The 15,793-nt window shown below is 45.8% G+C and overlaps 3 protein-coding genes across 4 annotated transcripts; 2 read left to right on the top strand and 1 right to left on the bottom strand.

The window, feature by feature from the left end:
- The first annotated feature begins 2,863 nt into the window (after positions 1 to 2,863).
- On the top strand, positions 2,864 to 6,547 carry LOC120665545 (GDSL esterase/lipase At1g54790). The gene is made up of 5 exons (XM_039945137.1): positions 2,864 to 3,328; positions 4,443 to 4,643; positions 5,063 to 5,229; positions 5,446 to 5,716; positions 6,123 to 6,547. The coding sequence occupies exons 1-5, from the start codon at positions 3,082 to 3,084 to the stop codon at positions 6,389 to 6,391; spliced, it is 1,155 nt and encodes a 384-aa protein (XP_039801071.1). The 5' UTR covers positions 2,864 to 3,081; the 3' UTR covers positions 6,392 to 6,547.
- A 69-nt stretch (positions 6,548 to 6,616) lies between these two features.
- LOC120665546 (UPF0603 protein OsI_019212, chloroplastic-like) lies at positions 6,617 to 8,038 on the bottom strand. Its single transcript, XM_039945138.1, has 3 exons — positions 7,496 to 8,038; positions 7,162 to 7,354; positions 6,617 to 7,069 (listed from the first exon to the last, which is right to left on the bottom strand). Exons 1-3 carry the CDS (start codon positions 7,940 to 7,942, stop codon positions 6,822 to 6,824), a joined length of 888 nt encoding a protein of 295 aa, XP_039801072.1. The 5' UTR covers positions 7,943 to 8,038; the 3' UTR covers positions 6,617 to 6,821.
- A 2,942-nt stretch (positions 8,039 to 10,980) lies between these two features.
- LOC120665544 lies at positions 10,981 to 15,280 on the top strand. 2 transcript variants are annotated; one of them, XM_039945134.1, is made up of 7 exons: positions 10,981 to 11,414; positions 11,556 to 11,635; positions 11,806 to 11,866; positions 12,418 to 12,475; positions 13,056 to 13,113; positions 13,226 to 13,298; positions 14,929 to 15,280. In XM_039945134.1, exons 1-7 carry the CDS (start codon positions 11,016 to 11,018, stop codon positions 15,019 to 15,021), a joined length of 822 nt encoding a protein of 273 aa, XP_039801068.1. In that variant the 5' UTR covers positions 10,981 to 11,015; the 3' UTR covers positions 15,022 to 15,280. The 2 variants fall into 2 exon arrangements, with proteins under 2 accessions (XP_039801068.1, XP_039801070.1); XM_039945136.1 differs by having other exon boundaries at positions 10,987 to 11,414; positions 13,212 to 13,298.
- The last annotated feature ends 513 nt before the right edge of the window (positions 15,281 to 15,793 follow it).

The following is a 15,793-nucleotide window of genomic DNA, read 5'->3' as shown; positions in this document are numbered from 1 at the left end:
TAAGCATGTGGCATAACATTTACAGTGTATGAGCATTGAACTTGGTGATAAGTTTCTAGAGTAGCTCTGTAAACTAAGTCAAACTGCAGAATTGTTTTGTAAGGATGATATTCCAATTTCAAAAGTTATCCCTATTCTAATCTTATAAACAATGACACACATTTTTTATTGGTTAGACAAATTACGACTGAAGGGCACACTAAAAATTGGAAGAATATTTTCTTTTCCGAATTTCCACAAATACCTCTGGTGCATGACTGCTGAACACTCTACAGTTAGAACTTAATGTGAATTTCAATAGCTAATCATTTGGGGGCATCAACTCTAAATTGGGAAAGGAAAGTAGGCTCAAGCCTAGCCTTGTATGCAAATAAAACTACCTTCGCTTCCTGCAATCAGCAATCGTTCTTGGGCTAAGTGCAGGCTCGCAGCATTACGAATCATCATGGATTGCTTGGATGACCTTTACTCGCAGGTGAGTGGCAGCGAACCCCCTGGAGAGGAACAGGCAGCGCCCGAGGTTGTGCATGACGGAGAGGTTGGCCGTAGAGAGCGGCCGGCTGGCTGCAATGGTGACTGGCGAGGCGAGGGGCAGCCGGGTAGGCATCGCATCCGGCGGCAGGGAGATGCATCTTGTTCCGTGTGTCGTTGGAATTTGGCGAGGCCTGTCGAATTCTCTGGAGAGAGGACGGAGAGCAGTTTGTGCAAGTAACGGTGCGAGATGGAGATATATTATGATCCAACAGCTGAGAATTTGAAATGACGTGGATGAATCAGATGCTAGATTGTGTGGTGCTGATTTCGTTCTTTAGAGATGGGGGGCACTTGTGAGAAAACGGGAATAAAAAGGGGGTCTTGTGCTACTCCATTCCGTCATTTTGGGTCAATGAGTTGTCAAATAATCCTATAGGCCGGGTGTCGCTGGATCTTTGAAGTGTGCATGTGTGTGTATATTTATACATGAACCTAGCTTTTAAATTTGAAGGAGGAAAAAAACAGCCGAAAATCTCTAGAGGACACATGACAGTTAGGGATTTTCTTCAAAATTACTTGTAAATAATTGAGGAAATCTAGAATACAGGACGGTGATATGTCTGCAGGCGCAAGCAAAGGTTAGCTGATGACCATTTCCATTTTCTTTCTGCAGGATTCAGTGTCTGTTGTCTGTTTTGCGGATTCAGGCTTGCGAGATTCGCTGATGGCCTACATATATTGTAGATGCATCGTTGAAAAACGCTGAACTTGTACACATGCTATATAACCGAATAAACTAGCAATTGTTGTATGCTGTTATGCTTGCAGGTCTCTTTGCCGTTCCTGACATATTCCTAACCATTTTCTCCATCCGGTGGCTGTCCCTGTCGCCCTCGTTGCCTAACAAAACCTGCATTTTCTCACAGACTGAAACCACACAAAATAAATAATTGTGTGTGTGTGTGTATATATACTCTCTATGTACACACACACACATATATATATATATATCACCTGTATAGCCGCTATTTTCTGAGTGTTTTCACCTGTATATCAACAGCTGGTCCCGGTCCTTGTATGCTCATGCAAGGCACGCGTCCGCTGCGAGCGTAGCAGGGAGGAGGCAATGAAGAATGTCCGGTACAGCAGCATCGCGGGCCATGTGGTCGGGCGCGGAAGACGACGCCGTCGGGGATATTCAAGACCGGCGCGGGGTCCGCTCTGCTCTGGGCAAAGCAAAGCAGATCGCAAATCGCTCGCGGCTCGCGCACCACTCGCCGGCCGCCGCTTATAAATTACCGCTGTTTCCTGACGCTCTTTTTTCTGAAATAAAAGTTTCCTGACGCTCGGCGTCAGCGCACCACCTGGCCCAACCACGCCGTGAAATCTGTGGCCCGGGCACTCGTCATAGGTGCCGTTTGATTTGTGCCGTGCTAGTTAATAGTGATATTTTGCTTATTAATTACGGTATCAAACAAAATCAATTTACAAAATCAACTTCAGAACTGTCGTGCTGGTGACTCTGAAGAATCTAACGAGGTCTTTGACTGATCGATTAGAGCATGTTATTGTAGCAAATCATCGATTAATTACCGTCATTAGATTCATCACGAAAAGTTACACCAATTTCTAAATTTTTTTTTGCAAATAGACTTCATTTAGTATACCATGCATGTGAATTTTTTTGTAGAATTAATTGCAATGGAAGGAAACAAACAAGACCTTGTTCGTTTTCCTTCTCTTTTACTTTTGCCCTCGAGGTGATGTTTCAACCGAAACATCTTTTGGTCAGCCTCTGCCTGAGAAATCCATCCACATGAAACAAAATGTGGTAACTGATTTGGGCATGAGCGTGATTTCTTCTGTTTCGCCGCCCGGAATTTCTATGAAATTTGTTTCTTTTTCTTTTTTTTGCAAAGAGGGCTGATGTTTCTTAGAAGGTAGTGCTAGTGCAACATCATAGGCTGCCCAACCCTTAGAAGGAAGATGACGGCAACTAGCCAGTGGCTGGCTCACCAAATACGATACCTTTGGCTTGTGGCAAACGGCCGCAGTTCTAGTTTCGTCAACTCCACACTACGAACGTACTACAGATTTAAAACGATTCAGTTTGGTGATCTCTTATCTTAAATTGGGAGGCAAATGCAAGACATAGTTGCATCTCTTTGCAAATGAGATGTGCTTGCTTGGGGACTATGCCTAGAGCTCAACTTGTTTTGTCGCTCCAGTTGTTTAAACAAAACTTTCCCTACATGCTCTCCAACAAATATCCAAATTACTGTCCAATCCTCCACAAGCCCCCATTCATAATATCTTAATATTTCAAGGTCCAAGATGCAAAAACAATACACCAACTCATAAAGGTTGGCACCCATTTTAATCATTAATGGTCTCCCCCTTGACACCCGAGACTCGAATCAAATCTGCTGCCTTGCCCTGCCCCAGCTCCAAAAGCTTCAGCTTCAAGCATCGGCGACCTCCACCTCCTTCCTCTTCTCAGCTCCTCCAGCCCTCCTCACTACTTGGAGTAGTAGCGAGCTGCAACACAGCACGGCAGAGCGGAGCGGAGTGGAGTAGGGAGCCGCAGCTGCCGTCCCCGCCGTGGCCATGCGTCTCTCAGTGGTGCTCCTCGTCGTGGCCCTGCTCTGCCTCAGCGGCGGCGGCGGCGGCGGCCTCGTGGCGGCGTCCACGGACTTCAAATTCCCGGCGGTGTTCAACTTCGGGGATTCCAACTCCGACACCGGCGGCCGTGTGGCGGCGGGGCTCGAGTCCATCCTCCCGCCCTACGGCTCCACCTTCTTCGGCGGCCCCGCCGGCCGCTTCTGCGACGGCCGCCTCATCCTCGACTTCCTCAGTACGCTCGCCTCTCGCTTCCATTCCATCTCCAACTCCATGTTCCTGAATCAGTAGCTCTTAGTTCTATTGAGTGTAACCATCTGGAACTGCGCCCGAAAGAATCGGTGAACGGGAAAGAACTTCATGTTCAGTTTTTGGCAACAAGTGTTTTGTCGGTGTACGGACGATATGGCCTGTCGATGATTCTTGATGACATCGCGGCCATTTCTTCCGGGCGGTTGTTGGGAAAAGGGCGATTTAGTTAGGATGGTCTGTGGCCGGACACGACAAGTGCCCCCGTGCGGTGGTTAGAAGTGGAGATTGAGGCATCATTGCAACTTGCAAATGGTCCTTGCCTCCCTGGTGGTTGTATGCTCTGTTCTAACGCCGGTTGAGGAACTGTGCTTGTTGTATGTGGTCCAGTTCCTGCCATTACGGGGAATCGCTGTTCGTCGGGACATTTTCGTGCGATTCGGTAGATCTGCAGGAAAGCGAGTGCTGCTTCTTGATGAGATTCGTCGCAATTATCAAGAATTGCTGTTGGTTTCTGCTTAATTTCTGGTGAGATTTAGTCTGTCATAGGCTGCCTTCTCTCATGGGTCTTCTGAATGAGCCCTACCATGTGCTTGCATTTAAGTAACTTGAAACGAACCATAGGGGGCTTGCCCCTCCTGTTCCATCAAAAAAACTTGAAACGGACCATGGCTGACAGCTGCTTTACATTGATTCTGAAATCACTGATAAATTGTAGGATTCGGAGGGGTAACCAAGAAGCAAAGAATTTGATCTGCATATTAATTGTACAGAAATGGCATACAAAGTGATTTCTGTACAGAGCATCAAAAGGCTGAGTTGTTGGCCGCTCAGTTACTGCAGTATCAGTTTTGTTAGCCCAAAGGCAAAAAAAAAAAAAACTTTGCAGAGCTGTATAGTTTATAAACAGAATAAGTTGGCCTACTCGTATTACGAAGGGCTTGATGGGCTAATGCATTACCCTTTGCAGAAATTTGAGTTTGCTGAGAGCTTTCTATTATAAGCATCAATGTTCTTTGATATCAATGCCAAGTTTTCAGCTCTCCCTTTTCATGAATTTTGTTGTCTGCAATCTCATTCTTGTTCATAAACTTCTGCAGTGGAGGCAATGGATATGCCACTCCTCAATGCATATTTGGATTCTCTTGGTGCACCAATTTTCCGGACTGGTGTTAACTTTGCTCAAGCTGGGTGTTCAATCACACCAGCAAAGCCAACATCTGTTAGCCCGTTTTCATTTGGTCTTCAGATTAAGCAATTCTTTTCCTTCAAGGACAAAGTTACTAAGCTCCTATCTAAAGGTATGACAGTTTGCCTCTTAGGCCTCACTTTCTGAACTGTGAATTTCAAAGCAAGATAGGAATATCTTCTGCTATCTCACAAGCATACAACATTATAACCTTCGCAGCAAAGCAATGGGCATCATTGCTGTAAATAAGAAAACATAATGTAGAGTATTTACAAAGAAACAACAATTCTTCAGATATGTCAAAAAACCAAAGAAGCTTCTGTCATTTCATCAGAGTAAATGAGGCAATCCAATAAAACGTGGAAATATTTGCACATTTGAATAATTAACACAATACTAATTAATTATCTTACTCCATGGTGTTGTAATAGGTCTAGGATTAAGCTATTTGAATGGTTCGTGACAGGCTTCCATCATGTTTGATATTGGGCAAAATGTTGGTGAAAGTAACTTCTTATTTTACTTTTGCAGGAGACATGTACAGGCCATACATTCCTCAGGAAGATTACTTTTCAGAGGGACTCTACATGTTTGATATTGGTCAAAATGATCTTGCTGGTGAATTCTATTCAAAAACAGAGGATCAAGTCATTGCATCCATTCCAACAATTTTGTTGGAATTTGAAACTGGGCTCAAGGTTTATAAAAATATATACACTTTCATCCTTCTAGCTTTCCATCCCTTTTTTTTCAGTTCTGTTAATAATTCTGTACAAGACCGGATTCTGATATAATCCACTTAGGTTCTAAAGTTCTGCATTTTCATTCTTTACACTGCCTTCTTTCTATATGCTGTTTTTGATAAGAAAGTGCTTCACACCTAACTCTTTTTCTTTGTTCCTTGTTAATTTCAGAAACTATATGACCAAGGTGCTAGGAAGTTCTGGATTCACAACACAGGCCCTCTTGGCTGCTTACCTGAAAACATAGCCTTGTTTGGCAAAGACCCATCCCAGCTAGATGAGCTTCACTGTGTAGCAAAGCACAACCGTGCTGCAAAACTTTTCAACTTACAGCTGCATGCACTTTGCACAAAGTTGAGAGGTGAATTCACCGGAGCCAGCATCACTTACGTGGACATCCACACTATCAAATACAGCCTGATCGCCAACTACTCTCGATTTGGTATGCAGCATAAACTTCCATTTTGTGTGATTGTCATGCATCCAAATCATTCAAGATTTGTCGGCATACTGCAGCACTATGAAAAAGATAACTCGAGTGTTAAGGCATGCTTCAAAGAGAGGTCTTATAATGAAGTGGCACTATCAATCCTGAACAAGTGCTTGCAATAATAGAACCCACTATAACAGGTGGAAATAAAGATGCTTTAGTTTTTGGGCATTTTGCATCACTCTGCTCACACGTATGCACTATTGTCCTTTGTTGACTTTTGTTTTGTGGATTATGACATTTCACTCAAATGTTAGTGTTGTCAGCCTGTTGCTAGCTCATCAAAAAATTAAAGCAGCTGTTTTCGTGAACAATGACCGAAGAAACAACTCTAATATCCGCTTTTCCTTCTCGACAGGGTTTGAGCATGCCACCCAAGCATGCTGCGGATATGGTGGTCCACCCCTCAACTTTGATGGTAACGTGCGATGTGGACAGACAGTGTCTTTGAATGGTAAATTGGTTACCGCAAAAGGGTGCAGTGACACTACTGAATTCGTCAATTGGGATGGGATACATTACACGGAAGCTGCAAATTTCCACATTGCATCTCAGATACTGACCGGGAAATACTCTGATCCTCCATTCGTCGACAAGATGCCATTCGTTATAAAACCTAGATTCTAAGTAGTAGCATACACCTGTTTTCTCTTCGATCAGCCACTTTAACAGCATTGGTTGCGGATACGATGTATTTATTACTTGTTAATAATCATATATATGTTGCTCGATCTCAGAAGGGGGGGAAAATCACATATAAAGCTTGGTTTCAGTTGCCTGTTAGAGTTGTCCAATTTCAGTGATTTCATCGCATTGTCCAAGTTGTCTAGTAAGAGTTTTAAGATTTTCACATTGCCAAATGGGGTAGTGATAAACTATTCCGATATTGCGGTTATTTTCATATATGCTACCGCAAGAAAAGTTAACCGGCACTGTCTTGCACTTGTATTCACCTCTAAGAATCCCTCCCAACAGAAGAAGCTCGATCACCCTCGGGGAGACGAACTCTTCCTCCTCGATCGGTGTAAAATTACTGTACAGAGCGCCATGGCTCGACTCACTTCTTGGACACGTAGGCGTAGTACTGCGCCATGGGCACGACGAAGGCGATGACGAGCAGGCCGCCGACGACGAGCGTGAACTGCCCGCGCTTCTCCTCCGTCTCCTCCTTGGTCTTGAAGTTGGACTCCCGCTTGTTCTCCTTGAACGACGGGCCGCCCGTGTCCGGCAGCCCGTCGATCGCCGCCGCCAGCCGCCTCGCCGTGCTGAAGATCGCCTCGTTGTACTTCTCGTCCGTCGCGAGCACTGCGGCGGCACACGCAGCAGCAGCTTGTTTAATTCAATTTGTGTGTGCCACGCACGTGCTAGCTCGTCGGCGGCCGCCTACACGCACGTACCTGGGAGGTTCTCGGACACGGTGGCGTCGAGGATCTGCTCGCCGACGGCCTGGATGAAGGCCGGGCCGCCGGTGACGGCGCCCTCCTTCTGGCTGGTGACGAGCACGATGATGCCCTTGTTGCTGCCCTCCTCAATCGTCGGGTACCACTTCTCCAGCACCTGGTCCGCGTACTCGAACGCGTCGGCTTTGCTCTGCAGCGACACACGAGAGGCCCATCATCCATCGATCAGCGTGGATCGAGCTAGACGGACACGGCGATGGCGTGATGAATTGTCAGGCAACCGCAATGCGCCGCGCCGCCGGCGAGCACGGCCGGGCACCGGGGCACGTACCGTGAGCTTGCGGACGGTGATGAAGTTGAGGCGGATGTTCTTGCGGGCCTCGAGGTCGCGCGCCAGCCGCTTGACGTCGGACTTGGTCACGCGGCTGAGCACGCCGGCGTCGTCCACCACGTACGAGTCCACGGGGGGCCCGTCGTTCAGCACGTCGAACTCCGACGCCGCCGCCGGCGCGGGCGCGGGCGCCAGGCTGATGGCCAGCGACAGCGCGGCCGCCGCCAGGCCGTGGTGCAGGAACGACACCCAGCTCCTGCCGCCGACGGCGCCGGGGTCTCCAACTCCATGGGAGGAGGAAGCGGCGGCGAGACCCGCTTGCGGCTTCTTGAGCGCGCAGGAGACGGCGGCGGGCCTGGTCGAGACGGTGGCGGCAGCAGCGAGGGCCGGTCTCCGGGAGCCGCGGAGTGGGGTGAACAATGTGGAGGGGGAGAGGAGGGTCTCCATGGCTGCCGCGGGAGCTCGGGGGAGGGCGGAGGAGAGGAATCGCGCTCGCTTGTGCGGGCTGGGATCGCTGGAGTTTCTGCTGCGCCCGTTTGGTCTGGATTGTGATTGGGTGGCTGGGATTCTGGAGCCGGATAAGGCGAGGTGCCAGCTTGGACACTAATGCCTGTCTGGATGTCAGAAAACATAACTAGTGTGTCCACGTGTCAGGCTGAAATGCGCCACTGTCATAGCGTCACTGTGTAAGTGAAGGACCCAACCGGAGCTTGTCTCGTGGCAAACTTTCTCTGTATCTAGCAGCCTCATCTCTCATACCGGAGTTCATCGGCTTGTTTCCTTGCCAAAATTTAGCAAACTTATGGTGGACATTTTGTCCAGCATAACAATTATGACAAACCACATGTTAATGGCACAAAAATATTTACATTAGCACCATGAAACAAGCATGCATTCCTTTCAGTGTGATTAGTACTGGGAGCCTAGGAAGGAGTATGAGTTTAGAGGCAGGAGTTTATAAATCTCTTGTTTGTTTATAGTAGTGGTGGGAATTTTGGTGACACAGGGAATGAAAGTTTAGAGGAGCAGCTCCTGCTCTCCCACCGTTTCAAAACAAAACATCTACCCTCCCACCAATCAATTCTCAAATGATGTGTAAGAATTCTCCCTTAAAGTCTCTCTTAATTCTCTTCACAAACCAATCAAAAGGGATTAGCACCAAAAACCAAATCCATATTTTAATTTCCTCCGGCAACCTCCATTGCTAATTTCCATTCTCTTCCCCCAAATGGTTGCCTAGAGTATGCTCTTGGGAGATTATCCTTGAGCAATAAAGAGTGAGATGAAAACTAGTTTGTAAATAGGTAACATCTGTGGCAGGTAGGGTTTGTTGGGTCCAGGAGGTGTCTCTGTGCCCCTGTGCCTATAAGATATTAGTGGAGGGGACGATTAGCTGTCATCCGTTATGAAGTTAAAAGGATCTTCCTTCAAAAAAGTTAAAAGGATCAATAGTGTGAGCGATGAAGATGGCAAGAAAGCACAATAAGACCTCGTTTAGTTGCGCCATTAAGTTTTTGAAAGGAAATCTTTACACATTTGAAGTATTAAATATAGACTAATCACAAAACTAATTACAGAACTCGTCTGTAAACTACGAGATGAATTTATTAAGACTAATCAATCCGTCATTATTAGCACATGTGTACTGTATCAATTTAGTGTCTAATCATATCCTAATTAGGCTCATTAGATTCGTCTTGCAATTTACACGCAAACTTTGCAATTTATTTTTTATTTCATCTAGATTTAATACTCTATTCATGTAAGATTCTCTTTTGATGTGATAGTTTTGGAATTTTGAATTTTGCAACTAAACAAGGTCTAAAATGAGTTAGCAAGGTAAAATTAGTCGTAGGTGAACCTATTATATTACTGGCCAGTAAAACGAGTGAACATTGTTAGAAGCCACACATAAAAGAACTTGAGTCAGATAAAATTGATAGTTTTTTTTCGAGCAATATCGGGGGGAGATCCCCACCTACCATTAATTGAAAACTTTTGTACAATCCAATTGATTCCCGGCATACCAGGAAGGAGATACAGGGGAGAGGGTTAAGAGGGAAGAGTTGAGGAAGGGGGAGGATTACATGTTGCGAGCCAATCTCGACAAACCTGTAGTTCCAGCCTATGTTTCTTGTACCGTCTCGTTCAAGCATCGAGATCCAAGGCGACTCGATTGAGAACCTCGCGAGGAGGCAAGTCGAGCTGAGCAAAAATCATGGCATTCCTAGCCTTCCATAAGTGCCAGAGCAGTAGGAGGAAGAAGTCCACGCGGAGCACATCAGGCAAAGTGACACCAACGCCAATGTCCCATGGACGCTGAACCAGGTCGCAGTGCATGGAGATGCCAAGCCGGGCCCAAACAGCATGTGCTTTATGGCAACCAACGAAGATGTGAACGTCGGTTTCCAAAACACCAGGGCAGTGCACACACCAGGAGTCTTCTAGTGCCCTGATGTTCCGATGATGGAGGTAGGCCCGAGTGTTCAGGCGTCCCCGCCCTAGGAGCCAGGCAAAGAATTTTACTTTCATGGGCAGGAGCGTTGCCCAAACCCTCATAGCGTCTGAGGGAACCCCCGCGTGCATGAGGCGATACGCCCCCGCGAGCTGAAGGGTTCCGGGGGGAGGAGAGGAGCAGCCTGGTGTTCTGGCGTTCGGTGAGCGTGGTGTGTCGCAGGCAGTCGAGGAGAGTGCTCTCCTCTCCCGCGGCAACGTTGGTTAGTCGTGGACGAAGGTGGCGTCGCAGCCCGTCGCGGAGAACATGACGGACAAAAGCCGCCGGGCGGGTGCAGTGCATGTAGAGAGCAGGGAATGCCTCCTGAAGTGTGATGTTCAGGAGCCAACGGTCATGCCAGAAGGCAACGTGCTCACCAGTGCCAATCCTGGCAGTGGTCAAGCTCTGGTAGAGTTGGAGTTCACTGGAGAGGATTTTGCCCAGGTAGGAGTCTTCACCACCATGGAAATGAAGCCACTGTTTCCAGGGCGGTGTGCTCGTGTCATGCATTCTGTGAACAAACTTGAGGAGGAGACAGTGGTTCATGTTCTCCAAGTTCTTGACACCGAGCCCGCCTTGTTCCTTGGTTTTGCACACGTCCTCCCAGGCCACCAAGCAACTTAAGCCGTGGCATTTTTCTTCTCCCGTCCAAAGGAAAGCACGTCTTTTGGCGTCGAGGATTTCTCTGACCGTCTTCGGCAGTTATGATAAATAATGTGTGCTTGCTTTTGTGTTGCAATTATTTTTTTATAAGAAGTTGCGAATCTAAGTTATGGTGGTTGAGAAATTGCTTCACCGTTACACGTTAGGTATGTTTCACATATTAGCACTCATACATATGGTAAAGTTTTCAAGTTTTGGCTAAAATTTAGTCATCGCTATTAGTATTTCCGTCTGGATGAACTAGTGCTAAAATTTATCACTTGATGGTTTGAACAATTGTTCCAAGGTTATATATCAGGAAGCCCAAACAAGACGTAAAACCACACTTCAAGACTTCAAGTGGCCCCGCCTCGGCGTCCACTCATGGACTCTCTACCGCTTATCCAAAATCAGCCCGTGCTCCTCCCTCTCGCCACGGCCCACGGCTGTCCAGACGACATCGTCTCCGCCGCTCGGCGCGGCGCCATGCTCCCGGCCGCTCTCCTCCCGCTCGCCCCGTCGCCGCTTCACCTGAACCAGCGGCGGCAACTCTTCCGCTGCGGAGCCTCACGCCGCAGCTTCACCTTCCACACTGCCATAGCCATTGCCTCCGCCACCGCGGCGGCGGCCGCGGCAGCGGCCGCGGAGGCCGAGGCGCCTCCCTCCAAACAGGGGTCCCCGGTGCTGGGCGGCATCGCGAACACGAGGTCGTGGTCGCAGTACTACGGCAGCGGCTTCTCCATCCGCGTGCCGCCGTCCTTCGACGACATCCTCGAGCCCGAGGTGCGCAACCTGACCCACTGCCTCCCCGCCTCGGTTTCCTCTTCCTCACACGATTAGGGTTTTGCTGGCCGTTGCTGTGTGCGGAGGAGAGCTCAATGTTTGGTTCGGAATTGATGAACGCTGACTCCTTCCGCGTCTCAGGACTACAACGCCGGGATGACATACTACGGCGACAAGGCCAAGCCCCGGGCGTACGCGGCCCGCTTCGCGTCTCCAGATAGGTAGGTAGGTAAGGCCTCGCTCTGCTCCATGAACTGCAGCTCTGGTACTTCTAGTTTGGTGCATTGATTTGCGGTAGCATTTGTACTGATTTGTCAGGAACGAATGTCAGTGGTGGTTGCTGTGTGGTACTGCATGCTAAACACAGAGTACTATCCTTTGTTTGATGCAGGGACGAACTCATAAGCGTGGTGATTAAGCCTTCAAATCAGCTCAAGATCACATTTCTAGAGGTTCTTATAAGAGCTTTGCCATCTTGATTTTTGTCTTCTTGTACTCGCATTTGAAATCACCCCTGAAGTTACCTGTCTCTGCACATCATGTAGTCAGAAGTGGCATGCCATTTCAGATCAGGCCTAGTGATATGCATTTCGCACTCTCACATCTGCTGAGAGCATTCTAAAACGAGTCCGTATGCTTGAACATAGAACGTTGACAAGCTTGCTAAAACGAGTCAGAACAAATGCAGTTCTGTAGACTCACAAGCTTTTCTTAGATACAAGGACTCCCACAGTAGACAGTTTAGAGCTATTAGTCTGAACTTCCAAAATTTATTGAGTTGAATGTTTAACAAAAGGGCACCCTAGAATAGGTATGAATGACCAAAACACTTTTTTTTGTAAAAAAAATAATCAACTAATAAGACCTCTATTACCTGACACACTGGAGCTGCTGCTGATTGCATTGCTCTGTACCTAAATCTAGGCTCATGATTTAGGAACTTTATATGATCGGTGGTGCATGACAGATTTCTGAATGATGTTCCGCAAATATTGTTCTGCAGGCAAAAGACATAACTGACTTGGGCACCCTAAAGGAGGCATCGAAGATATTTGTACCTGGTGATTTCTGTTATATTAGAGTTAGATGCTGTGCTGTTTTCTTTACATGCAAATGAAAATGGACACTGTTAAAGAAAGAGATGACAATGAACATGAAGTGTTCAATTTTTCATGTATCAATGATTCAATGATGAAAATGTAGGGCCTAGATTATTGTAGTTTGGCCATTCTAAATGTGATGATTCATTTATAGCCAGTTTGACATATGCCATAGCTTTGACTTACTATGCATCCAGGTTTTGAAAAGCTAGCAAAAAAATGCACTACTTACTGCTTTCATGATGAGTTGCACTTATAGGCCTGTTTTTTGCATGATTCAATTGTGCTTTTCACACCTTTCTTTAACATCATATAAATTTTGTATGATGTAATGTTGCTATTTCCTTAAACTTCATTTAGTCAAATTGTTTTCTTTCCATTACAGAGATATGGAGTGAAAATTAATTCTCATTCCAACACACAAAAAAATTGATAAGAAAATATGAAACGAAAATATTACAGTAGAAGTTATTGAATTCTGAAGCATAGACACAATTTACTAATCTGGGGAGATTTGCCTTATATTTGTTTCATTTTGCAGCTGGTGCAAAAGTGTTGTCAGCTCGAACAATTAAAGTTAAGGACGAGGAGGATATTAGGTAATATTTGATCTTTATACAAACAACCAATTAAAATATTTATTCCTAGTTATAAATGGTATCCAAATTTGGAAATTCCTTGTAACTTTTTTCTCAAGGAAATTTTCTACAGAACATATTACTTCTATGAATTTGGTCTGGACAAGCAACATGTGGCTCTAATGGCTACCGTGAATAGTGGGAAGGTATTGAGTTGTCCTTTTTATTTACATTCTTATAAACAAGTATTGAGTCCTGCAAATGTCTTGCTTTATGTCAGCTGATTAATTCTGAGATTTATTCCTCCCATATGATTGCATTTGCATTTTCAGTTGGATTACATCTATGCCATGTCTGTTATGCTGCTTTCTGTTATTTGTTTCTTTCCTACATGCATTTTTTATCACTATTTTCTCCGCATCTTTAACACTATGGTCTTTGGATTCTAACCTTAAAATCTCCTTTTGAGAATAGATGTATATACAATGGGGGCCATAAAGGCCCAACACATATATGCAAATTTTAGTTATGATATACTTTAACACCCACCCCATCTCCAAATTGACAAGACAATCTGAATTCGTGGAGCTTAGAGAGACGAAAACAAGCTTTGAATTCTGAGCCCTAATATTATTGATGTCAGAAGCTTGGAAGTTAGATGGTATATAGTGAAGGGCAATAGCTGGTTGTTACATTGGTGGTGACTGAAGGTGCTATCGTGCTTGATCAACTCATGCTTCAGCACATCTTCAGCAATATGTGTAATACCAAAATTTTGTCACAGACTAGAGGACTCAGGCTGCTTATGGTCTGGTTTGCAATTGGTTATATCGGCTTGGGTTTCATTTGGTTGAGCTTTGGTATGGTGGGAATGGACTAGCACTAGAAAATAGTTTGGTTTGGTTTGGTTTGTAGGTAAAAGCAGATTGAATCGGTTTGGACTGGGCTTAAATGGTTCTTTTGCAAATGTCCCAAACGCCGCTCTTTGCAGCTCGTGGCTCCGACGCTTCACACGCCACCACTGACGAGTAATAGTGGTGGGCCATCGCCTTAACACTTTGTTGGTCAGGAAAGCTCTCCATCGACAGGATACGCTAGCATCCTCATTTGAACCAAATTGAGACAATAGGCCAAAACCATTCAAATGAAGACGGTTTGGTTTGGATTATGAGGCTAATGCATGTCCAGTCTGGCTTGGTTTGGTTCCTGTATCCAGCAAAGTGGATTGGGGTGGTTCCATGGGGGACGCAATATTTTATATGGGGTGAGGTGGTTTCGGTTGGGTTTCCAGACAATTAGCAGCTTGATAGAGGACTGAAGCGCACCCTGCAGAGCAAGATCAGCCATACTACCGAAATCAGGCAATTCCAAATAAGAACCAGAATGTCTCGTGCTATTGAGAGAAGAGCCAGCTAGTATGGAGTGTCTCGTGTCATTGATCAACTGGATCACTTGTCCTGGTCAAATCAGAACAATTGGGAAGCAAGAGCTGACTTGAATGACATAAAGAGACATCAAGAAGTGATGCCATACTGTTACAACAAACAAAGAAAACCAAATAGGCCGGCGAAATGAGCTAAATACACTAATAGTTGGTTCTTTTGGTCATACCGCACATATGTAGCAGTTTTTTTAAGCCATGGAAGTTAAATGAAAAATATTGATCATTTAAAGTGCAAATCAAATTCTGTATAGTATTAAATTCCTTATAAAAGACGTATGCCAATCTGTATCCATTTCTGGTACAACTCGTCACAATACACAATTCCTTTACTCGGCACTTTCTGGTCTTTTTGGCTTTAGTTTTCTTGAACTTCCGTTGTCATGTGGATACAGACATACATCGCCGGTGCTACCGCTCCAGAGACAAAATGGGGTGACGACGGCGTGAAGTTACGTTCTGCTGCTGTATCTCTGTCCGTTTCATGATTCTGCAAATGTAGGGCACCGAAAATGATTGTGCTACAGCTTCGGATTCAGCCGCATGCATAGAGGGGTCGATCGTTACCATGCTGTACTATCCTAGTCATCGAGAGAAGGTAAATAGTTTTAGTAGTCGGCAACAGCAACAAAAGTAGGCGAGACTGCACAACATTTCAGTCAGGTCTGTACACAATTTTTAGAACTGGATATATTGCCATGACGAATAGCATATATTATAAGAGTGGATTGAGTTTCGATTATTAAATCTTGTTTGCCTCTACAATTTTTTTCAATACTGACACAGTGGCACAAGTAGATCATTTTCACTTGATCCCCTTCAGTTAATCTTCAGATATCAGATGGTCCATTCCATCTGGATTGCGTCTGAAAGGTCTGCTAGATTGTCTGATCCGCGGCCTGTTAATCGGCAACTTGCCATGATTGAATGTGGTTTTGCACTTCAGACTTGACACTTCTAGCAAGAGAACGTCTCCCCGAAGTACAAAATATACACCCAATATACAAACCCAAACTAGGCACTCCCGTTCCAGCACAAGTTCAGTTGTGTTTATTGCTAGTACGAATCGAGGACTTGTAGGCCCGGTCCTGACACGTGACAAAAGTGCACAGAGGTCACACTACGAATTCAGAGTCCTTCTGTCCTCTCCGAGCCCTTGCTGTTGCTGGTGATTCCAGGTTCTTCTGGTAAGGCAGCGTCGCAGGATGGTACAGAATTGTATTGTTTTCCCCACGATAACACGCCGACGCCGTGAAGATT

The sequence above is a fragment of the Panicum virgatum genome, chromosome 3N (assembly GCF_016808335.1).
Source record: "Panicum virgatum strain AP13 chromosome 3N, P.virgatum_v5, whole genome shotgun sequence".
NCBI classification, from domain to species: domain Eukaryota; kingdom Viridiplantae; phylum Streptophyta; class Magnoliopsida; order Poales; family Poaceae; genus Panicum; species Panicum virgatum.
The sequence above is the reverse complement of the archived record's forward strand: the minus strand, read 5'-3'. Positions and strand labels throughout refer to the sequence as shown.